This window comes from Ascaphus truei, chromosome 6 (genome assembly GCF_040206685.1).
Source record: "Ascaphus truei isolate aAscTru1 chromosome 6, aAscTru1.hap1, whole genome shotgun sequence".
NCBI classification, from domain to species: domain Eukaryota; kingdom Metazoa; phylum Chordata; class Amphibia; order Anura; family Ascaphidae; genus Ascaphus; species Ascaphus truei.
Window position 1 is genome coordinate 89,413,194 of NC_134488.1, and position 24,428 is coordinate 89,437,621.

The 24,428-nt window shown below is 39.9% G+C and overlaps 1 protein-coding gene across 4 annotated transcripts in view; it reads left to right on the forward strand.

Annotated features, from left to right (window-relative positions):
* The window catches only part of LOC142497361 (uncharacterized), a 132,141-nt gene that overhangs the window by 34,343 nt on the left and 73,370 nt on the right, over positions 1–24,428 (forward strand). For 3 of the 4 annotated variants that reach the window (XR_012802239.1, XM_075605043.1, XM_075605045.1), the window contains exons 4-11: positions 10,181–10,265; positions 11,626–11,699; positions 12,252–12,311; positions 15,086–15,193; positions 15,593–15,649; positions 16,101–16,231; positions 20,727–20,781; positions 21,703–21,795. Coding sequence is in view for 3 of the 4 variants with exons in the window: in XM_075605043.1 (XP_075461158.1) it covers positions 10,181–10,265; positions 11,626–11,699; positions 12,252–12,311; positions 15,086–15,193; positions 15,593–15,649; positions 16,101–16,231; positions 20,727–20,781; positions 21,703–21,795 (663 nt within the window). In the remaining variant the exon portion in view is untranslated. The remainder of the gene's footprint in view (positions 1–10,180; positions 10,266–11,625; positions 11,700–12,251; positions 12,312–15,085; positions 15,194–15,592; positions 15,650–16,100; positions 16,232–20,726; positions 20,782–21,702; positions 21,796–24,428) is intronic. The other variant, XM_075605044.1, reaches the window with a different exon arrangement.

The window sequence follows — 24,428 nt, forward strand, 5'->3', positions numbered from 1 at the left end:
TCTTTGCACAAGCATCAAATCTGCTGTTCTCTTTAGTCAATTACATCCTGATAATGGTCTTCGTTAACTTGGTTTCTGCTACAGGAGTCTTCATCTTAATTTGTGAAAATGTTTATAAATTCCTAAAATTGCATTATGCGTTCACTGGGACGTTGGTAATCTCTCTGTATGCCTTTAAGACTCCCTTTGAATCCTCTGCAGTGTTTAGGTACGTGTGCTCAGTCACAGCTGTAATGGATCCTGCAGCAGACATCTGGCTTAGTGAGAGGGGTGGGAGAAGAAAGCCTCTCTGAGCTGGTTTTTAACTCTTTGCTCGGAGGACAAAAAATAATGATGTAATTTGTTTCTGGGCATCAACCCAAAACAGAGTAGATTTACGAGGTACAATGACTTGTTTTGTGCTGAAATTGGCTTACTTTATGAAAAAATGCAGGGGTGAATTGCTAGAAGATTAGCCAAGCTGAAAAACATATTCAAAAAATACCATCCAATCACTTAGGGCATTGCCTTTCTTTTTTTTTTAAATATATATATATTAAAAAAAAAAAAACAGTTAACCCTGCATCAACCCTTAGCATTATTTAAACAGTCAAATTGTACAATAGTCAGTGAGAGACCTGTGTGGTAGTTCTCTAGAAACAAGAAATTATGCTAACAATGATTCCTTTTATTTCGAGATGTTACCTTCCATTAAATAGGTCACCAATATTGGTATACAAACAAAAGACCTAGCAATCATTGTTTTCCTTTGTGCCCCTTACACTTGAAAGCAAGAGGCCGCAGTAAAAAATAATATCCACGCCGTTCCCATAAATGTAGGAATCATTTCAAAGCACAAAATTATGCAAATTGCCAATCTGTGCAAAATGCTTGGTAAATGGGGTGCATTGACAGTGTTCCATCGGTTTTTACATGCAATTGCAGGCTTTCTACTGTATGCCTCCACCCTAAGGGATTTAGCACTACATGCAAATAACTGAAAGGGGAGTGTTTATGCAGTTTTTGAGATCCTCCTCTGCAGACGACTGATCTCATACTGTATACTGTAGGCTAGTGGTATAAACAGGACAAAAATACTCCTTTTGCTTCAAATTACCCTCAGTCAGACAAACATTTTTCTAAATAATGACAAACTTAGAGAGGAAAAAAAACTTGACTTAGTACTTGACTCCATTGTTATTTTACACTGTAGTGTTTGGGAAGAGATCTGTCGAGGTAAATAAAAAGAACATATCATTTGTGCTATAATCAACTTTACCTCTGTATAGGGTGTTTACTTTTTAAACAATATATTCAGAATATTTAGAAGTTATCAACAAGGTTAAAGAATGGACATTCTTTAAGGCACACTCAGAACAGTGTAATTAAACGGCATATTACGTTTAAAAGAGCATCAGGTCTTTACATTTAAATTACCTCCGACCTAAATCGAAGTTAAACTGAGTATCAATTTCTGCAACAATTCAGAACCTAAAATACAAATCAGATTGGGCATAAATATTTGAATAGGTACGTGCCCATTCTGGAGGCTGGCAGTGGCATAGAAAGTCAAACACATAACTATGAACAATCGATCTAGTTTATAAACTTCATGGTTCTTCACTGACATTTTACTGTATGTACACCTTTGAAGACCCCACAAGACTACAAATAAGCTGCTTGCTAATGGTATCTTATGTTGCCATGAATGTTGTCGCATATCTTATCAAGGCATTATAACATGTAGTATTATTGTCCTTTTAGTGCCAAGCAACTGATTAAAAAAACAAACAATTTTTTTATGGAAGGCTTAATACATTTATTGTTCATGATTTCCTCAGTGCTCAAACCCAGTTTCCAGCCATTGCAGAATGTTTAGGCCCTGACAGTGCTCCTCCAGTACGAACATTATGATTCTATGCAGTTTTAAATGTTTTAGTACAATAGGTATTTCCAATGGGAAACAGGCAGTAAGTGCAAGAGAAAAGATTGCTGAGTTGTTTTATATGCTAAACACACTTGTGTAATGCTTTAACAAGCGGGAGAATAGTGGCTGCATGACAATTGCTCATGCAAAAGATGTTTTACATTTGACATGCTGTGGCAAACACCTCCCTTTATGTAGCGCTGCCGTTTGCCCAGGCTCTTCGTGACACAGTCTTTCTAGGGTTTCATTTGTAGAAAAGGGCGGACAAACACGTGTATACACACAAAGGTCACTCAGCCCTCAACCTTCAGCGGTTTATTTCTCCATTAGTGACACTAAACATTTTATACACCGTCACTTTAAGAACAAAACAAAATCATAAAAGGAAACATCTACTCCTGTCAGGAGTCTAACTCACATGCATATCCCTACCAACTTTAAATAACACACAGAGATAAAATTGAGTCCTTAACTGTCAGATGGGTACAGTGTCCCAATAGATCCTCAGTTGCTGCAACATGAGGGGGGCGGAGGGGGGCATCTACCCTGAACTGGATCCTGGGATGCAGTTTCCTCCCAGCCTCCAGGCTCTAAGAGAGAGAGTGGAGCAGCCGAACTAACTGCACTATATTCCTGTTCCTCAATTAGGACAGCAGGTGAGGGAAACCAGAACATTGTAAAGTCGGGTATGGACTTCCTATTCACCAGCCTTAGTGACTGTGAATCTGTGGAGCAGATCACTTCCGTACTAAGTCTGCACTTTCTTCTATACATCAGGCAGAAAGCGTCCCACTATCCCGGGACTATGTCACAATGCATGTGCTAAATTATTTTCATTTTGTTAAAAAGGAAATGAGGTTAAAGAAATTTAGAATTTTCAGTTCTTTGGATTTACTTTTTTCCCCTTGTTTTCTGTTCTTTGTTTGATAAGCTACAAAGCTGAAAGTACCAAAAGGGACTAACCCATTGATGGAAAAATGTTGCCTTGGAGTTAGTCCTGTTGATGTTTACATGAGTGGTTGAGGCCTTTGGTTTAGAACCAGGTGAGGATAGAACGATTTCACCCCGCAAAACCCTGCACTGTTTCAAAAGGGTTCAACCCTCTTTATATATATATATATATATATATTTTTTCTGTTAATATACTGTAATGTAAATTTGTATATATTGCCATCTCTCCCCTTCTTTAAATTCAAACTGGTCCAGAAAGTGCTTAAAACATTTGGTCTTACCCATATCCATCAGATCTCCCAGCCAAACTACACCTGATTGACTCCAGTTTTTTAATATTCTGGAGTCGAGCCCTGGGGGAAAATCAGAGTTCCCACATATTGGAGTGAGAGGGAATGGGAACGTGGAGATTCTCTCATCTTTAGAAATTTCATCCCATGTACATAGTGCTGCGCAAATAGTGGGGTGCTCGTACAGACCTCTAGGGTGATCTGTCTTCCTGAGCCATGGAGCCTTATTTGTATCTATTTCTTTGCAATAATTATTTTCAATTTCCACACAGAGTTTTTTTTTAGTACGGTGAAACCATTCAAAAAGGGCATTCACTTGTGTAGCGAGATAATATTTGTTAATGTTTGGTAACCCAAGTCCACCGTGTGATTTTGTAATGGGTGCTCACCGCAGACTGGACTGAACCGCGAGGTCGAGACGATGATACAGATACACCGACCTGGGACCACGAAGTAGGGTTCGGAATGCAGATGCGTGGTCGTGGTTAGCCGGGTCGGGGTTGGAGAGTGAGAGTAGCAGGTGTCACGTATCCGAGGTAGAGGGTAGAGAAGGCAGCGTAGTGGTATCCGTAGAACAAATGGAGAAAAAACGAAGCACCAAGGCCAGCTGTGAGTACAGCAATAACACCAATAGGGATACGTACCAAAAAATAAGCTGTTTAATTGGATCAGAACAAAGTAACAAACACACCTACGCGTTTCGGACCTCTACAGTCCTTTATCACGGTTCCATATCATTGTGTCAGTTTTAGGATGTTTCATCTACCGGTCACCTGCTGGTGTTACTGATATTTTCCTTACTACCTGGTTTGTGGGATTGTCATTACCGGGCTGCATCCTAGAGACACTTTATATATTCATTCAAGGGTTGTTTTCCATTTCATATACCTATTTTTGGCTTTAAGTATTGTCTTGAGAGCACCACACACATCCCTTTCTTATAGTGGTATCCGTAGCAGAGTTTGTGGGCGGGTAGTCGGTATCCGTAGCAAGGGTCTTGGTATAACTGCAAGGAAAGAAAGATGACACTGCAAGGCTTGCGACCAGCACACGTCACATGGAACAACTGTTTATGCTATAAAGCATATAGAGGGTGATTCAGCCAATCCGGGAACTGCTGGTCAGCAGAGGCTGAAAGTGAAACCAGAGTGCTGATTCGTTGCTGTGCAGAGTGCACACAGCAGGAGCAGATGAGGAAACCTGCAGCAATCCAGAATCAAACTCTGGAGCGGAACTTGCGCCCAATCCTCATAGATTTATGTCTTTGCAATGTTTTGGTGTTGGTCCTTGGCTTTTTAAATTCCCAAATAAATATTCATTTTGCTTTGAAGCGTAGTAATATACTGCTTAGAAACTTTCACGGTGATAGTCTGGAACAAATACAGCAGCCTCGGCAATATATTAATTTTAATACAGTTAATTCTACCTATCCACGAGATAATACTCTTATTCCATCTTTTTAAATAGTTTTCTTTGTTTTTGCTAATGGAGAATAATTGACCTGGAACAGATCTTCATCTTTTGGCGTTATGTTTGTTCCTAAATAATTTATACTCTTATTCTTCCACTCAAAATTTAAGTTTTCTTTGAATTGGGCCGCCAACCCTGCTGGAAGACTTATATTTAGGGCCTCCGTTTTTGTTAAATTGATTTTAAAATGAAAATTAGCATTCTATCGAATTCCTCTTCTGCATATATAGATAATATCATGGCTAGAGTCTGCGTTTTATTAATCTGGTTCAGTATATTTATAATTCAACTAGTCTTATCTTTGGCTTCCCTTTTTGGTATAAATCCGGTTTGATCACCCTTCACCAAATCCGTCAAATATTCATTAAGTCTGTTCGCTAAAATTTTGCCAACAATTTTGACATCTACATTTATAAATGATATTGGACGATAGCTTGCACAATTTAATGTGTCCTTATCTAGCTAAGGGATAACCGTTACCTGAGCTTCCGACATATACAGTATTGGGACAGGATTCCTGAGTCTGTTAAAGTATTAAACATACCCTGAATGTGTGCTATAAGAGAGTCAGCAAAGGTTTTATAGTATGTATGTGGTAGCTCGTCAGGGCCTGGACTTTTCCCATTGAGTAGATCTTTCACCACTTTTTCTATCTCATCCCACATCTAGTTTATCTCTTGCCTCGGGTGTAAATGTTTTAGTTTGAATATCCTTCACAAATAAGTCTATATCTTCCTCTATATGTTCCTTTTTCCTATTTTGCATGGCTTCTATATTATATAATGTCTCATAAAATAGTTATTACCTTTCTCATAACATTTATGTGTAGCCCTGTTTCCCCCTGAACACAGAAAGCTGCCCTTTTACCTGTTGACTGCACCACGGAGAGCCTGAGGTGATTTACTTACAATATGGTGCAGCGCCTCCACCTGGGAGGGATCCCAACAGAGTGGGAGTAGCCCCTCACAGGACCCAATCACAATGAATACAGACACTTGTAAAATGAAATGGCATTTACTGTACATAGATAACTTTTACCACTCTATTCTCTATAATGTCCAAGAGTACAACTGCCCACGCACCCTGCAGGGCGTACCCAACCACCGTGTCCACTGTATAACCCTTCCCACCCTTGTCCTTGTGTCAGCGCTGCCACTGTGTGTGTACTTTGTTGGTGCACTTATTAACGATACCTACAGCACCTGGGCCCGAAGATATCTTCACAAAGGATAAGCTGATCCACGATCTCCTCAACAATGTCCTGGACTTCCGCGGAGGCGATTGTCCCTCATAGGTGGTCCCAACCGGATAACGTCTCTTTCTCTATCTGGCTAGGCTTGGTCCCAGACCTTTCTCCCCAGTACTAATGGGGCAGGGTACCTATCCTAGGGCCTGTCCCTAAAGCAGCCACAAACTAGAGTAATGACTCAGGGCCTATCTGGGCCTAGGGGGTTCTGGCCTAGTGCAGAGGCAACTTGCCTCTCTGCACATCCACCTCCTTCGCCTTTCCCCCCTTTCTAGAAAAACATCATCATCACTTAATTATCACTAATCTGAACTGACTACCAACAAGAAGAAAAAAGGAAGAACCCTTTCTGAACCTTTGAACTGTCAGATACTATTACAATTTGTAAAAAAATGTAAAGCTTCCAGTGACTGAGCTCCAGATCAGAACCAACGCTAACACCACCCTAACTCCTGTTACTAGTATTAAATACCTGGGCATATGGTTTGACTCCCACTTAACATTCGGGATTCACATTGATACCCTGACATCCAAAACCTATGCCAAATTTGGTGTACAGGAACAAATCCTCCCTAAGCCTGCTTGTCAGAAAGCGTATCGCACAGCAGATGCTAATGCTAATTATCGACTATGGAGACATAGTATACGGCTCGGCACCCCAAACCCACCTTATCAAACTTGACACTCTCTACAATTCAATATGCCGTTTTGTTCTCCCATGCAACTACAATACACATCACTGCGAAATGCTCAAAGAACTAGATTGGTCATCACTTGAGTCTAGGCGCAAAGTTCACCTTTCATGTCTTGCTTTCAAATACTTTCTGGGCAAGCTACCCATCTATCTGAACAAGCTCCTCACCCCTACCACATGCAACACTTATCACCTGAGATCTGACTCCAAAAGACTGTTCATGGTCCCAAGGCTCAACAAAGTATCCGGCCGCTCCTCCTTTTCATACTGTGCACCCCAAAACTGGAACAACCTACCGGAGACTCTCACATCCACCACCAGTTTAAGTTCTTTCAAAACCAAAGCTGTCTCACATTTTAATCGGGTCTGTAACTGTTACATACGCCCATAATAAACATTATCTTTAACTGTGCATGCAATGTCTTGTATATAATGTATACCCTGTTCACTTATATAACTTAACTATATTTGTAACCATGTATTATTTGTCACGAGAGGGAACTCTCAATGTATTACTTCCTGGTAAAACATTTTATAAATAAATAAATAAAATACACACATGCACACACGCAATAAACCCCCCTCTCCAAATACAGACACAAACAATAAGAGCCTCTCCCCAAACACACACACAAATATAAACACAATAAGCCCCCCCTCCCCAAACACACACAAATAGAAACACAAAAAAAGGATGTGTGTGCCAAGCACGCGCATTTTAAGGAAAACTTCTTTGTGTTTTGTCACAGAAATTGTAGTTGTGATGGTGATTAAAAATCAAAACACAATTTCAATGACAAAACACAAAGAAGTTTGACTTAGAATGCGTGTGCTCGGGATATAGCTTTATATATGGGCTTACCTGAGGCATTTCAGCCTGCTGGAGCAGCATGGCCTGTGCACAGGAGCGCCCTGCAGGCCGGCAGAGGCCCGACAAAGTGCTTGGGGAAGGGAGGGATAGATGGGAGGTGCCAAGCAAAGGGGAGGGCCCTTCAGTCCTGCAGGAGAGGCAAATGGGGGCGGCAGCTAGAAAAGGGGAGGGCCCGTCTTGCATGTAGTAAGAGAACTGTAAGGTTGTCGGCAGGGAGGCCAGTCCTGGGGCAGCAGACCCGGCTGTACCCCCCTGTCGGTGGCCCTGCCTAACTATACAGCATCACATTTCGCATCTTTTTCTTCACGCTGGGCTTCCTGTCCAATATCTGTGTATGTATATATATATATATATATATATATATATATATATATATATATATATATATATATATACAGTTAGGTCCGGAAATAATTGGACACTGATATAAGTTTTGTTATTTTGGCTGTGTACCAAAATAAATTCAAGTTACAGTTAAATAATGAATATGGGCTTAAAGTGCAGTCTATCAGCTTTAATTTGAGGGTATTCACATCCAAATTGGAGGAAGAGTTTAGGAATTACATCTCTTTAATATGTAGCCCCCTATTTTTCAACGGACCAAAAGTAATTGGACAATTTACGCAAAAGCTGTTTCATGGACAGGTGTGGGCTATTCCTTCATTATTTCATCATCAATTAAGCAGGTAAAAGGTCTGGAGTTGATTCCAGGTGTGGCATTCGCATTTAGAAGCTGTTGCTGTGAACGCACAACATGCGGTCAAAGGAGCTCTCAATGCAAGTGAAACAGGGCATCCTTTGGCTGCAAAAAAAAAAAGAAAATCCATCAGAGAGATAGCAGGAACCTTAGGAGTTGCCAAATCAACCGTTTGGTACATTCTGAGAAAAAAAGAACGCACTGGTGAGCTCTGCAACACAAAAAGGCCTGGACGTCCACGGAAGACAACAGTGGTGGATGATCGTAGGATCCTTTCCATGGTAAAGAAAAACCCCTTCACAACATCCAGCCAAGTGAAGAACACTCTCCAGGAGGTAGGCATAACATTATCCAAGTCTACCATAAAGAGAAGACTTCACAAGAGCAAATACAGAGGTTTCACCACAAGGTGCAAACCGTTCATAAGCCTCAAGAATAGAAAGGCCAGATTAGACTTTGCCAAACAATATCTAAAAAAGCCAGCCCAGTTCTGGAACAGCATTCTTTGGACAGATGAAATTAAGATCAACCTGTACCAGAATGGGAAGAAAAAAGTATGGAGAAGTCTTGGAACGGCTCATGATCCAAAGCATACCACGTCATCTGTAAAACACGGTGGAGGCAGTGTGATGGCATGGGCATGCATGGCTTACAATGGCACTGGGTCACTAGTGTTTATTGATGATGTGACAGAAGACAGAAGCAGCTGGATGAATTCTGGAAACTGCAGAGGACTATCTACTAGAGGGACCTCCATCCATTGTCCACCCTGATGCCAGTTGTGTGGTAAAATCGTGTATTGTACACGTATATGCATATGTTCTTTTATATTGATGTACGCAGAATACTTACCTCCTTTTTATACTAAACACGTTTTGATATACTTCACCATTTGCGTTTTGCGCTGTTTTTTTGTCTTTTATCCCTGGTTCGTGAGGGTGCCGAGCCACTCCTTAACTATAGCTGCATACGCCTATCACGTTACCTTACGGTTTTGTATGGTTTAACTTATATAATTTTTTCCATACCTTTTCTTCACATTAGGGTTGTGTATATTATAGTGTGCACAGTCAATTAAGATATAGGGGTTGACAATATTGTTTTTTCATTGATAGATATTGTTTTTTAACACATTCAAGTTGTTCTCTATGTTGCGCACTTATTCTTCTTTTTGTCACTATTCTAGCAGTCATTGCCTGCAAAGGAGACTTGTCAAAGTATTAAAAATTAACATTTTATTTATGATTGTGTTAATTTGTCCAATTACATTTGAGCCCCTGAAATAAGGGGACTGTGTATGAAAATGGTTGCAATTCCTAAAAGTTTCATACAATATTTTTGTTCCACTCCTTGAATTAAAGCTGAAAGTCTGCACTTCTAGTGCATCTCAATTGTTTCATTTCAAATCCATTGTGGTGGCGTACAGAGCCAAAGTTATGAAAATTGTGTCAGTGTCCAATTATTTCCGGACCTAACTATACCAGTATATATATATAATACTGTTTCATCTTATGCTTTATATGTGCTAGCTACATCTTAACAGCTGTAGAAAGAGTAGTATCATGAGAACCAGGGACCAGGTTTAGAAGATGGCATAGGCAGTTGGAAGGAGTAAGCTTTTGATTGGAGGAAATAAGGCTTTAGACGTTCTAAATTATATGTATTAAATTGCATTGTGGATCACATTTTCTCACTTTTTATGCATGAAATATTTGCTGAAGCTAAGGATGCACAAATATCCTTGTTCAGCAACTTGCTCTACATGTAAGAAGCTTTATTACCAAACTTGATGTGTATGATGTAGCTTCCAGCAGAGAATGGTGCAATGTGTCAAAACAAACTGTTCTGGATATTGCTACATAGGGTTAATATAACACATAAGTTTATTCTCTGCCATCTACTGACAAATCTTGCTTCTAATGTGTCCTCTTCCTTTTGTATTCTCATTGATTAATATTGCTTTTCCTACAGTGTGTTTTTTGCAATTAATTTCAAAGTGTCTTTGATAAATTGCCACATTGCTTGAAGTTAACAAACGATTTATTTCATTCTCAGGTGGTTGGTGTTGCTGATCCCCGTTCCTGCATTAGAGATGACCTTAAGAAAATTCATAACATTGATGAGGACAATGTCTTTGAAGGTAAATAAATATGTGAGGTTGCGTGTTTTAACAGAATGACAGTTATGGCGCAAGGTGCGTAGGTGGTAAAACACTGTCTAACTTGGGCCCTGATGCACTAAGCTCCGTTAGGCTATTTAACCTAACGCTAACCTAAATGTACGTTATGTTAATAATATCACCTATCCATTCAAGGGAATAACCTAGTGTTAACCATGTGTAGCCCCTTTAAATAATGTATGGTTACATTTCTTTGGCTGTTAGTGCTAATGATACGTAAAAGAGGCATTCCCCCTAACATCACATATGCATGAAAGGCCGATCAGGTTAACTCAGGGAATTAACGTTATACCTAAGGCCTCGGGCATGGTCAGCGCTTATGCGCTGACCCGTGCTGAGGCGCGCTGCTGCTCGGCAGTGAGACCCTGCAGCCGCAATGAGAGCGGCTTTAGCAGGGGCTCGCGCGCGCTTCCGCAAGTGTGCGGAAGCGTAAGTCTTAGCAACATTTTAAATTCAAGCGCTCAAGGAAGCGCAGGGCTGGTCATGTAAGCGGTTTGCCCAATGAGGGCGAACCAGCTCCGTGACGTCACCCCCCCCCCCGCCCCCCCTCCCGACACGTCCCCGGACAGCGCGCGGTCTAAGGCCAGGGAAAGCACTCGCTTTCCCTCAGCGCGCCTCCACCCGGCATTCACCCTGGACGCAGCCTAAGGGGGACATTTTTCCTATCCAGACCATGAAATAAAGGTTTGAGAGACAGACTATTTTACTTGAGTACCAAGTGGCTTATATACCTGTGCTCAAAAGAGAACACACAGGAGTTACCCAGGAAATATGCTCATTTAGATTTGAAAAGTATATTCAAATAATGGAAATGAGCCATGTATTCCCATGTATCTGAGGTGTGTTCCTTTTTTGTGCACAGGTATCTTTCCAGGCATTATTTAAAGCTAACGCAAGACAGTGCTAAATTTAACCTAACGTTAAACCGATTCCAGTTACTCAAAGAACAGCTGTTGTTTTTGCATATTATTACCTTTTTGGATTTGCATCAGACAGACAGAGGAAAAATAACGTGTTATTTTTTAAGTAACCTTTCGTTATTTGCTCTTATTTAACGGAGTGTAGTGTATCTGGTCCTTAGATTTCTAAGAACTGCATTTGTATGTATATCTTTTTTATATTTATATAACACCATTAATGGACATAGCGCTTCACAGCAGTAATACACGCGATACTGTAATAATATAAATAACAAATAATACAGATAGCACATAATGGGAAGAAGTCCTTCAGACATAAAAGTAACATGTAGGAAAAGGATTCTCTGCCCTGAAGAGCTTACAATCTAATTACTGATTCATGGCAAAACATTTTTCTGCAGACTGGACAGAAGCGGCAGCGAGAGAAAAGTTTGCTGATGGGGTAGTAATTGCAACTCCGGATAGATTACATAAGGTATTTTAGATATTCAGAATATTACAGCAGAATATGAATCATTAATGTTTTGCAGCTGCAAAACAGGTGCAAGAAACCGTATGCTTTTAGTTGGAATTTTTTCTCTTTTATACATCTCGTGCTGTTTGTATATCGGTTTTACATACTGTATAGGAGACTTTTAAAAACTGGTCCCTAACGTCAAAGGTGATGTGAATCCTCATGGAAAGTATGCTCTCATTGTTAAGAGTATTGAATTCACAAAAGTGTTTCTTACTAGTGAGACAAATTAACAGAAATGAAAAGTTTCCTCCTGATCACCTTGCATGTTGAAACAGCTGAAACTGTTAGATTGAATGAATATTACCATATTTGCCTGATTATACGGCAACCCTCTAATTACTTAAACAAAACAAAAATAAATTGCCTTATCGGTCCAATACAGTAATTAATGAATCAATGTTTATTTGTGTTTCCGTTTGGGGGAGTACCATGAGATTTAATTAATTTAATGTTAATGAAATTATAATCACAATGCCTTACGTAGATATGTCAACTTTTTTCCCCACACAGGATCCAGCAATAGCATTTGCTAAGAAAGGCTATCATATTTTACTGGAAAAACCCATGGCTGTAAGTCATCATTTGTTACACAAATATGGATATAAAAATTTGCTTCAATGTTGTTTATTACTCATTTAGAAGAAAAATAGTACTTCGACACCATGTTGGGAGATCAAATACCAGAGCTCTGTTGAACCAAATTGAACTATTGGCAATAGGCTGATGAGTTAAAATTGCATGATTGATGCCATGTTATAAAGAATAAAACAAATAATTCCTTACTTTTTCATTTTTATTTACAATTCGAACTCAGGGGGGAGAGATGCTTGTTTGTTTCACCCCCATTATAAGATTAATTGTATCCATAATTTCACTGCCAGTGGGTTTATCTGATTTATCCATGCCCTGCTTTTCTTTCAGCACATAGTAAAAGATATATGATAAATGAAAATGTAAGGGCACTAATAACTTCAAATTCAGATTGGAAATGTTATTAACCTTTCCAGGATAAATGTTTAACAATTGTATTAAAAACATATATTTTTTAAGACATTAATCATCCAGATTGACCCTATTACATGTTTCAGGGTTCAAACTGGTTTAAGTGAGACTGCACCTTTAATTGTTTTATTGCAGGAGGGCTTGTGTTATAGATTGAGCTGCATTGAAGCAGAAATCCCAGCTACAGTACGCTTTATTTTTTTGACACCCCATTTTTTTTACAGGTTGGGAACTAGGGGTTCTTACTGCTAAACTACGCAATCTTCACTTTCCCCAAGATACCTAACTCAGTGAAGTTAAGATGTTTCAGTCCCTGACAAGGGAAACAAAATGGTGGTTTCAATATTGTGGGACTCGCAAGTCAGTAGGAAGCCGCAGTGTCGTCGGTTGCAGCTTCCAATTAAAACGCAACACCAAACCAGGAAGTACTGCCAGTATCTTTACTGGTACGGATCTCAGGAACCACGGGGCCCCCAGATCTGAAAGTAATGCAGTTCAGCTCTGCTGACCCCCTTCTTCACATCTTGTAAAAAGGGGATCACAATGGCATTTTGTCTCATAATGTTATATATAGAAGGACTGTTATCAATACATGTTGTTTGTGTCAGTTTTTTTAATGTATTAACAATGATTGCTCTTAACATTATGTTTTTACTCATTATCTCTTTCCTTCAGAAGGGGGAAGGTTAGCTCCCGAAAGTTTTCAAGGTTTTAGTTCTGCCTAAGGTGTTTATCTTGTCTCGGCGGGAAGCAGGGGTCTCCTGAGCTGAATCGCATTAATTTCAGCTCCGGGACCCCCAGCTTCCCGAGATACTAACCTCGGCAGGTGCTGCCAGTAGCATCCCCATCATGGGGTTTTGGCTCTTTAGGGGCCCCTTGATGTAGTAGTTACATCATGATCTTAGTGCTCGTTTTTCTAGGAGCGATGCCGTTCTGTTCTCCACACGCGATCAATCACAGCTGCATTGAATCTCAACACCCCCAGTGTACATCTACGTTGTCCCAAAGTCGGACAGCCTGATGGTGCTCCCCAAGAGCTGCTCCCCTCTGCACAGGACCAGCGTGCTAAGGGTTAACATTTGCTTATTCTGTACTTTGTGGAACGTCAACTCTACCCACTGGAATGTTAATGAGCCAAGAAGACAAAGAACTTTGTGTTCAAAGCTGCATTGAATCTCAACACCCCCATCTGCGTTGCCCCAAAGGCAGACAGCCTTTGGCGCAGCCAATGGGCAGCTGAGGGGTGTGAGCCATTTGCTGCCATTCCCTGATGTTTGCTGATGTTAAAGCTGCTCCTTTTTCAATCGGAAACTCACCAGCCCTTTTATCCCTTGTACCCAATTTTCCAACGTTATATGTCTATGCAATACCTGTGAATTGACTGTATAACCTCTGTTCATTTAATGTAACCATGTATTGTTATAACTCTGTGCCCTGGACACACTTGAAAACGAGAGGTAACTCTCAATGTATTACTTCCTGGTAAAACATTTTTATAAATAAAAATAAATAAATAAATAAATGAGAGCGTGGAATAGAAGGACGAGGACTCCTCCCCTTCCGTCCCTTCATCGGTGGCGGAGCGATTACGTGACCCGCCACTTAAAGAGTTAAATGTCCAGCGGCATAGGAGAGAATAGGAAACAACAATGCCATCTTCCTGTTTGCCCGTGTGATGTGGATGCCTTAGCCTGCATAAGGAACTGGCAGCACTTTCTGGAGGTATCTGGGAAGCGGGGATCCCCGGAATTGGTTCACCTACGTACATCGCCTGCTTCATACCTATTAAAATGTTTTTACATTTGTTGCAAGGCTCCCTTAAAATGCTGTTACTTCATTAAATAAATACCACAAACCACAGTGTGTTAGTAAGTTTCCTTCTATATATGTATTTGGACTAATCGGGCTACTGCATTAACTTGCTATGTTGCTGAAATTCTTTGTAAAGAACTAGAATATTATTGTTCTTAACTTCTGTCCATCCAGAAACTTCCTTAGAATTCTTTCCTAAAATGCAAAAACAAAATTCAGACTCCTTTGATGTAATCTGCCAATGTGTTATTGTTTCTAAATTATATATATATATATATATATATATATATATATATATATATATATATATATATATATAAAATTAGCAATTTAAATATACAGAGATAAAAAAAAACTTGATTTTATTACTTCAAATTTGTTGTCTAATTCTTAATATTACTTCCTGAAAATGTTACCTTTCTGTAACTAAATAATCAATTGGACACTTTGGCAGTATATTAAACTAATATAACATTGAAAATGTGTTACTGTTTACATCACTGAATTAACAGTTTTTTCTTATATTTAAGGTAACTCCTGAAGACTGTTGTGAAATAGTTTCTGTTTGCAAAGAGAACGGTATCATGCTAGCAGTGGGGCATGTTATGCGGTACCATCCAGTGTCGCAGAAGATAAAGGTAATAATACGTACTGTTATCATACAAAATTTTGTACATAATATCTTGAGGGTGGTAGAGGCAAAACATATATTATGTCGGTTCTACAAGTCAAGGGACTTGCAATAACGTCTAAGACGTGTTATGTATACAGAATTGTTAAACAGTATTTTTGTATTATCTACTTCTGATTATAGTGAGCAGATTTACTTGGGGACAGGTATAGCAGCAAAACCTTATTTCCTTGGATTAAACATAACACCAGGACAAGAGTTTGCAAAAGCACACAATGTTGTTACTAGGTGCTCCATTTGTTGTAATGGAGCCACGATAAATTGCAGCGGTAACACAATATCACGTTACAACAGGTTCTGCCACATCTGTAGTACGTATTAATATTTGTCTTCTCTGTTTTTAAAGGAGCTGATAGACTCTGCTGTTATTGGAGATGTTGTGCACATTCAACATATGGAGCCTGTGAGTATTATATGCACCACCGGATTAAAATAAACTGCATTTCAGTATGGGAATTATATGAAAGTCTCCCTTCTGCAAAACTAGTGCAACAATGGTGCAAAACAGCACACAAACAGCAAAAACAGTTACTTTGCAGTCTCCTGAGGTCTCTAATTTATTGGGAAGAAAAGGTTCTTGATAAATTCCCTTGAAATTAGTAATAATTATAACCATTGCCAATATGTACATTGTTCATCATTGTCAATGATTTCACCACTGCAATTACCTATATTACAATATTTTGCATTCAGGTGTTAAAATGAACTAGAGTGTAGTGTTTATGCCAAATAACATATCACGCTACTGACACCAGCGCCCCAAAATAAATAGTACTTGGTGTATTTAGTGTATTTATTTCACATGAACTGGTTGCATCTCCATGTGTTTGTTTATTTTCTTCCTGCGTGTAAAGGTTGGACACTGGCATTTTGCACACTCTTATGTCAGGGGAAACTGGAGAAATGAGAAGGAAAGCACATTTTCTCTGCTGGCCAAATCCTGTCACGACATTGACCTCATATGTTTCTGGATGGGGAAAAAAAGGTATAGACATACATTATTTTTTACTTTATCTTAACAATCAACTTACTTTTGTGTCTGAGGAAACTCCATTGTATAATCAAGTGTTGAATACCTTTCTATTCTCTATAATTAATACCATGCTGAACTGAAACACATTATTCAAAGAGGAGATAATGGGTGCTCCAAAAGTGAAAGGATATGATAATTGAATAGTAATGTCCAATATAGGATAGACAAACTCTTAATAATGGAGTGGGTAATAAAGTGAAGATAAGTGAGAATTGCAATTGCACCTGAATTGTCCGAAGCTCCCATTCACTTGTAGTATTACTGTAGTACAGCAAGGCCCCGCTTCTTGCCGATCCGCTGATATGGCAGTACTGAGAAGGGGGCCGCCATGTCTGCGCATGCGCAGATCAGGGAAGTCAGAGGTCACGCATGCGCAGAACGGGCGGTTGCCGAGGGTGCGCATGCGCAGAACGGAGGTTGCGCGCGCCGAACGGAGGTTGTGCATGCGCAGAAGGGGGGAATTGCCAGTTTGCGCATGTGCACACGCTGAAAATCACAGGTTCCGCTTTCCGGAGATTTTCGCTTTGCGGTGGGCCCCTAGAACGGAACCCGCCACATTGCCGGGGCCCTCCTATATTAGATCAGTGGTGGGCAAACTGAGATTTTTCTGGTGGGACATGGGCAGGTGCAGAGGTCCCATTCTCTTTCCCAAAGCATTTAAATGAAATGCAGGGGGACAGCGCGAGGCCTCTACTTACTGACATTCAGCCGGCTTCAGGACGCGTGACCACGGCAACGCAGCATCAAATGACACAGCGGGGTCATGTGACATCACGGTTGCCATGAAGACGTATAATGACGAACCATGACGGCGCGCGAGGTATGGGGGGGCGCAACAACGGAGGAGAGCAGGCGGTAGGGGGGGAGGGCAGAGCAAAAAAAAGTTTGCGCACCCCTGTATTAGATAATACTTTGTACATTTTTTTAAATGCTACTCAATGCCATTTTTAATACATTATAATATACTGAGCATCCTTTGATTTCTATAGCAGGCTTTAGCAATGCTATAGCAATTTTTTTCCCCCAGCAATGCAAGATATTTGCAACACTTTCCTGTTTGTGATAATTTGTTGCCAATATTCCCTGCAGTTTGAGTTGCAAAATGTAACAATAGATAATGTTAACCTAATAATATAGGAATACATTGTAGCTGCTGAGTTACATACACTGACTGAAGGATTGATTGAAACTGAAAGGCAGCCTTTTAGTGAACCCTGGGAAGCAGGATCTTTGCTGATCGATCACGGAAGAACTAATTGATTGACAGCTTAAGTAATTAGTTTTCAATAAGGCTGTATATAACTTACATCTTTGGTTCCCTATTATAGGGGCAACACTGTGTATATATATGTGCATATTATATGGCAATTTTGGATCATCATGTGTGAATACCTACCTAGGTATACTCCTGTCATCAGCCGGGGATTCTAACAGATTGGATAATTATCTTGTATAGTAGATTATCCCCCTGCAATTTACCTGTTTGCTAGCTGCTACCAAGGTACATTCTCTGCTCCCCAGGCCATTTAAGTCTCTTATCAGTCAGTACTTCCAGTGTCATATATACTGGTAATACACATGTACCTCCAGTACACCTGATATATGAGACTTAGTTTCTACCCTGGTCATTTACCCACCTCATGTTTTAATGCACTTTTCTCTACCCATTTACCCTACACCCCCGGATGTTCCTTTCCCTTGTATATATATTTAATAAACCTTTTTTGTTTCTGCGTTGCGTAGCTTAGGACTATTGGCCCGGGACATATTGTGTGTTCCCTTCTATACTCTCTCTCGTGAGTGCAGCCCTGGGTTTCTTGCTCCACTGGGGGCTTAAAATCCCCCTCTGGATTTATGTATCCACTAATTTTGTACCCTATGCACCATGAGCCATATTACTCTCTACATTGAATAGTTAAGGTGAGCGATAAGCATTTGTGTGTTTGTCTGTATATATATATATATATATATATATATATATATATATATATATGGGAAAGATCCATTTATGGACTTTATCTATCCAGAAGTACATTTGTTATCACTTTGGCGATTTTACACCACTCTACTCCTATATCCGAGCACTGTACATCGTGCATATTGAATTACGTCCGGATCCTGTGACATCACCCGGTGACCTGCTATCGTGAGACTTGAAAACCAGGAAGAGATTAAGTGCGCGCGTGCACGTTCCTGGCGTCCGCGATGGAGGCTACTAGAACAGTTACACGTGGATCGGCGTACGGAATGGAGTAACGGTGATGTGCCTAGATACCCATTTCTACTGCTTATTACCTTTTTATCTATTGTAAGTGTCCGTAACCAAGCAGCACCAATTAATAAATTATTTATATACAGTAATACACTATGGGAGCCGCGCTGTCTTCTTTTTGTTTCACATATATATATATATATATACACGTGTATATATATATGTTTTTTTTCTTCTTAAAGTGCTGCTTAGATTACCCCCTTTAAGATACTTATCAAGTTCATATCTGGTCACACAGCAACATGTATTAATAACAAAGAAATAAGAGAGATGATCCAGGGCTCCACAGATTTTTCAGCAAAAGAATTTATTCATGATACACAACGTTTCGGCCTCACTTAGGCCTTTGTCAAGTGACTGGTAATGATAAAGGCCTAAGTGAGGCCGAAATGTTGTGTATCATGAATACATTCTTTTGCTGAAAAACCCGTGGAGCCCTGGATCATCTCTCTTGATGCTGTATACTTAGATTAGACAAAAAGGGGAGAAGGGGAACACAAAATGGATGTGCCCCCTAAAAGAATTCACTAAACTGCACTCCTACATAGTATAAAATTTAACTTTTAATAAGTTTACTTAAAACATATATTACCAAACGTTGTGTACTGTGTATTAAAAATAAATTAAATTGACAATACCGAGCATCCCTGTCAGTGAATATGTGATTATACAATCCCAATTTAGCGAATCAATATTATTGGGATTAAAAGGACAGAGGATGCTATAAGTCAGGGTGTTAACCCCTCTGGAGCAACTATGAGAACAGTAGGTAAGTATATCCTACTCAGTGAGCAATTAAATAGTTGGAAATCCAGCAGTCCTGCTCAAGTATATACCAATAAGCACTTAAAGTGATAATAAATGATATATAACCATACATATGCTTAGATGGTAACGCTGACACATGCTCTATTAGTAGAAAGTAGTTTACAGCATAGTGGAGCTGGCACTCACAGTATAATTAGCAGTGAGTTACCCAGCAGAAAGGCTCTGAATGAGCATATGTCATATGGAGCAGGAAGGCAAACTCACTGACTGTTGGTAAAAATACCCAGCTAGTAGGGTCTACATAGATAGAACCAGGAGACTTAAGAACACTACATTAAAACAGCTCCAAGTAGGAGACTGACACAACTGGACGCACAGTTGTGTCAGTCTCCTACTTGGAGCTGTTTTAATGTAGTGTTCTTAAGTCTCCTGGTTCTATCTATGTAGACCCTACTAGCTGGGTATTTTTACCAACAGTCAGTGAGTTTGCCTTCCTGCTCCATATGACATATGCTCACTCAGAGCCTTTCTGCTGGGTAACTCACTGCTAATTATACTGTGAGTGCCAGCTCCACTATGCTGTAAACTACTTTCTACTAATAGAGCATGTGTCAGCGTTACCATCTAAGCATATGTATGGTTATATATCATTTATTATCACTTTAAGTGCTTATTGGTATATACTTGAGCAGGACTGCTGGATTTCCAACTATTTAATTGCTCACTGAGTAGGATATACTTACCTACTGTTCTCATAGTTGCTCCAGAGGGGTTAACACCCTGACTTATAGCATCCTCTGTCCTTTTAATCCCAATAATATTGATTCGCTAAATTGGGATTGTATAATCACATATTCACTGACAGGGATGATCGGTATTGTCAATTTAATTTATTTTTAATACACAGTACACAACGTTTGGTAATATATGTTTTAAGTAAACTTATTAAAAGTTAAATTTTATACTATGTAGGAGTGCAGTTTAGTGAATTCTTTTAGGGGGCACATCCATTTTGTGTTCCCCTTCCCCCCTTTTTGTCTGATTCACTTTTCAGTTCACAGTTTGCACCCACATCTTTAATTACCACAATTATACACTTGGTTACTTTACTCAATTAGTGTGGTTCTGTGATCACTCCCGAACCCTCTTGTTGCTGTATACTTGCATTGCTGCAGATAGGCCATCCCTGAACCAGGAGCTCCGGCATTGTGCGCAAGTATCGCTTTTTCTTTGCATTCATTTGCACTGTTTTGGTGTGTTACACACAACATATCTTTTAATAACAAAGAAAACATATGGCTATGTATCCTGTTCACTGACTGAAGTGCAATTGATTGTAGGTCCCACTAGCTTTGCTATGTAAAACAAATTAAACAAAAATGTTTATCAAAGCAACCTTTTTTGTAGATGTGTAAAGGTGTCATCATTTGGAACTCTATCCCATTTTACCAAAGACAACAAGGTGTGTATACATATGAATGTCTAAAAAATTCAATGGCTGGTTCGATAACAGCCGTAGATTAGTGTTTTAAGATTCAGAGTTGAAATAAAAATGTTGACACTGAGTTTTGACACATATTAGAAAAAATACAGTTGGCTACCAAAAGAAACTAAATCCCAAAAAACATTAATGTGCAAACTGGGGGGCGCAAGATTTTTATGGGGGGGGGGGCGCGGCGGTTTCAGAGGCCCCGCGCACATCTCCAAGGCATTTAAATTAAATGCCGGGGAATCACGTGAGGCCCCTGCAATGTCTCCTAGTTCACTTACCTTATCTTCGGCGATGGATCGCCATGGCAACATGGCATCAAATGACGCCGCGGGGTCATGTGACGTCACATAACCCGCGGTGTCATTTCATGCCGGTTTCTGTGAGGGGGGGGGGGGGGGGCGAGAGCTGGGTTTCTGACTATTATTTTAATTTTGCTTCATAGGGAATTATCATTGTGGAAGCTCATTAGTATAGAGCTAATTGATAATACAATTGAAAGCAAATAACTTATATAATCAACGCTAATCAACTCTATGAAGCAAGCAAATAAATTCCACTATTACACACATGCAAAATGTACATTTAATTTACCTTTCTCAAAAGCTAATGAAATATTGATACAGTATGTACAAATACCGTTAATGGATGGTTACCACTTACTGTGCTTAGTGCAGTAATTGTTCTATTAGTCTTGCTGCTATTCAGAGAGATAACATTGACAGTAATTTTTTCTTATTCATTAAGTGAAAGTATACGTATATCTTCACTATGCTATAAAAATGTATATTTCAACTAAATTAAATATGAATGCTATAGCTAAATATATACAATATTATTGTAGTGTATATTAAATAACAGTACTTCCTCTGAATGAATCTCAATTTATTTTAGCCCAAAGATGCTAGCAGTCGCTGCTTAGACTGTTCAGTGGAAGAGACTTGTCCGTATTCTGCAAAGAGAATTTATCTGAAGGAAGCAGAGCAGGTCAGTGCATAAATACAGGCAGACCCCGCATTAACGTACGCAATGGGACCGGAGCATGTATGTAAAGCGAAAATGTACTTAAAGTGAAGCACTACATTTTTCCCACTTATCGATGCATGTACTGTACTGCTATCGTCATATACGTGCATAACTGATGTAAATAACACATTTGTAACAGGCTCTATAGTCTCCCCGCTTGCACACAGCTTCAGTACAGGTAGGGAGCCGGTATTGCTGTTCAGGACGTGCTGATAGGCGCATGCACGAGCTGCCGTTTGCCTATTGGGCGATTTGTCCTTACTTGCGAGTGTACTTAAAGTGAGTGTCCTTAAACCGGAGTATGCCTTGTATGGGTATCGATTTCTTCAAAATGTGGATTCAGACTTTGGACATGCAGGGGTCATAAATAAATGAATGTGAATGTTTAACTGACCACTCCCAAACTGGGGGGTTTCATTTGTGTTTTAATTGTCACGGGATGGACAGCTAGTCACAGTAATTCCATATCTTTGTTTAATACTGGATATATGGAAATATTTCCAAAAAGCCTATGATATCCATCTAATGTTTAACATGATAGAGTGCTAGACTGGATATGGTTTTCTAAAAATATTGTCAATTCACTTGTCAGCTATTGATTTATCTAGTTTATTTGTGATGTTATGAGCTTTATCAAAACTGTTTTTCATGTATTTAGCACTTCCACAGCATTTCCCCTACAGGATAAAAACAAAAACAAAAGTGTTCATTAGGTGGGGCTACAAACGTCTAAAAGTGTAAGCTGACATTTCAAATATTACATGTGAAAAGAGAAAAGCACAAGTTACAAACTGCAAGGTAACAAACAAACCCTGAATACATCTGCCACTATGGAATTAAGGAGGGCAAAGTCTCTTTACAAATGACAATATGTAAGGGCGAACTATCAAGGACTCCATTGTTCAGAGCAGGCTATTTGAAAGGTGGCCATCTGCTCAATAAAGCCATGCCAAACATCGAACATAAGCACACTAGACAAATGGGCCTGAAAAAATAAATGAATAGGGAAGTAAAAGGGGCAGAGACTTGTACAACCAAATACAAAAGCCTCTGCCTTCTGTCAGGAGCCACATGCAAGATACTTATTACACATCTGCTGCGTGCACTACATTACTGTTCACCTCTTTTTATTTTTTGAGAAAATCTGACATCTACCAAGGTTGTGTCATTTTAAAAATGATCAATAAAGAGTAGAACGGAGCACTCAAAATCTAGAAAAGCCATGCATTCAATAATACTGACGGAGCCTCCAGCATGCAGGCTGGGGCCCGTCCTCGCCAGGAATAATGAGAGAATCACTATAGCACAAACTGGACACTCACTAAGACTATCATTTATTTAACAAATATGCATAATAAAATACAAACGTTTCGGTCGAAGCATTGACCTTTATCAGGGCTTGTCTGGCCTGATCGTCAGGGCCTGAGGAATGTCCATGGTTACTATATTTTTTAAGGAAATTACTGTCTTACTGAGAGAGTGAAACATTAAATATAAATTACTGAGAGAGTGCCCAGCTTCTGCTATATTGATTCTATTAAAAATGAGAGCTAAATGTGTACTTGTTGGTTAGAGACAAAACATAAAAAATATATATGAACATATATATTGTGACAAACGGCTTACTCCGGGGCTCCGCCGTCTGTCCGGGACTGTTAGAACACGGTCTTTTAGGGTAGGTTAAATGATGAGACGTCACGTACTGTGCCTTTAAACAGGCTATGCCTGGTTTATTCAGTCCCAGGCACTGAGACTGCCACAGTTTAAACAGAAAACAAAGCCAAACAAAAAGCTGCTCGTCTGAGCGATAACTTAAACTTAGATGTCCCTGACTCAGAGTTGGAAGTGGCTTATCCACTTCCACCAACAAAATAAGTACCTTTGCAGTCTTTAGACAAACTAACAGAATGAATGAAGCGATTTGGGAAAGAGGCTTCCTTACCCCTCTGCAGTTCAGCAGCCTTCCAGGCTCTTGGGCGGGGCCCAGAGGAAACAGGAAACAGGTCTTATATACCTGAACTCTAATCAGCATGACAGGTGACAGAAAACAGGCAGCAGACAAACTGTGGAATGGAGTGCCTGTACCACGAGGCTGCCCTGTTCAGCTTAGACAGGACAGAAACTGTTCAGTATCCTGGGAGCCCTGTATATGGAGTTTATTACCAACCCCTGGTTTCTGTCACATATCCTCCCCCCCAGCTCAGACCTCGAGGGGTGAGCGACCATGGATATTAGGGAGTGCATCCTTGACAACCCGTCGGCATTGCCATGTTTGTGCCCCGACCTGTGTTCCACAGAAAATTTAAAGGGCTGTAGGCTTAGGAACCACCTGGTCACCCTAGCGTTCTTCTCCCTATTTTGACACATCCAGGTAAGGGGTGCATGATCTGTGACCAATCGGAACTTTCTCCCCAACAGATAATACTTGAGTGTCTCTACAGCCCACTTTATTGCGAGACACTCTTTCTCGACTATGGAGTAATTTTTCTCCTGGGGATTTAGTTTCCTACTTAAATAAAGGATGGGGTGCTCCTCCCCTTGAGACTCCTGGGAGAGTACCGCCCCCAGCCCTACCTCAGATGCGTCGGTTTGGA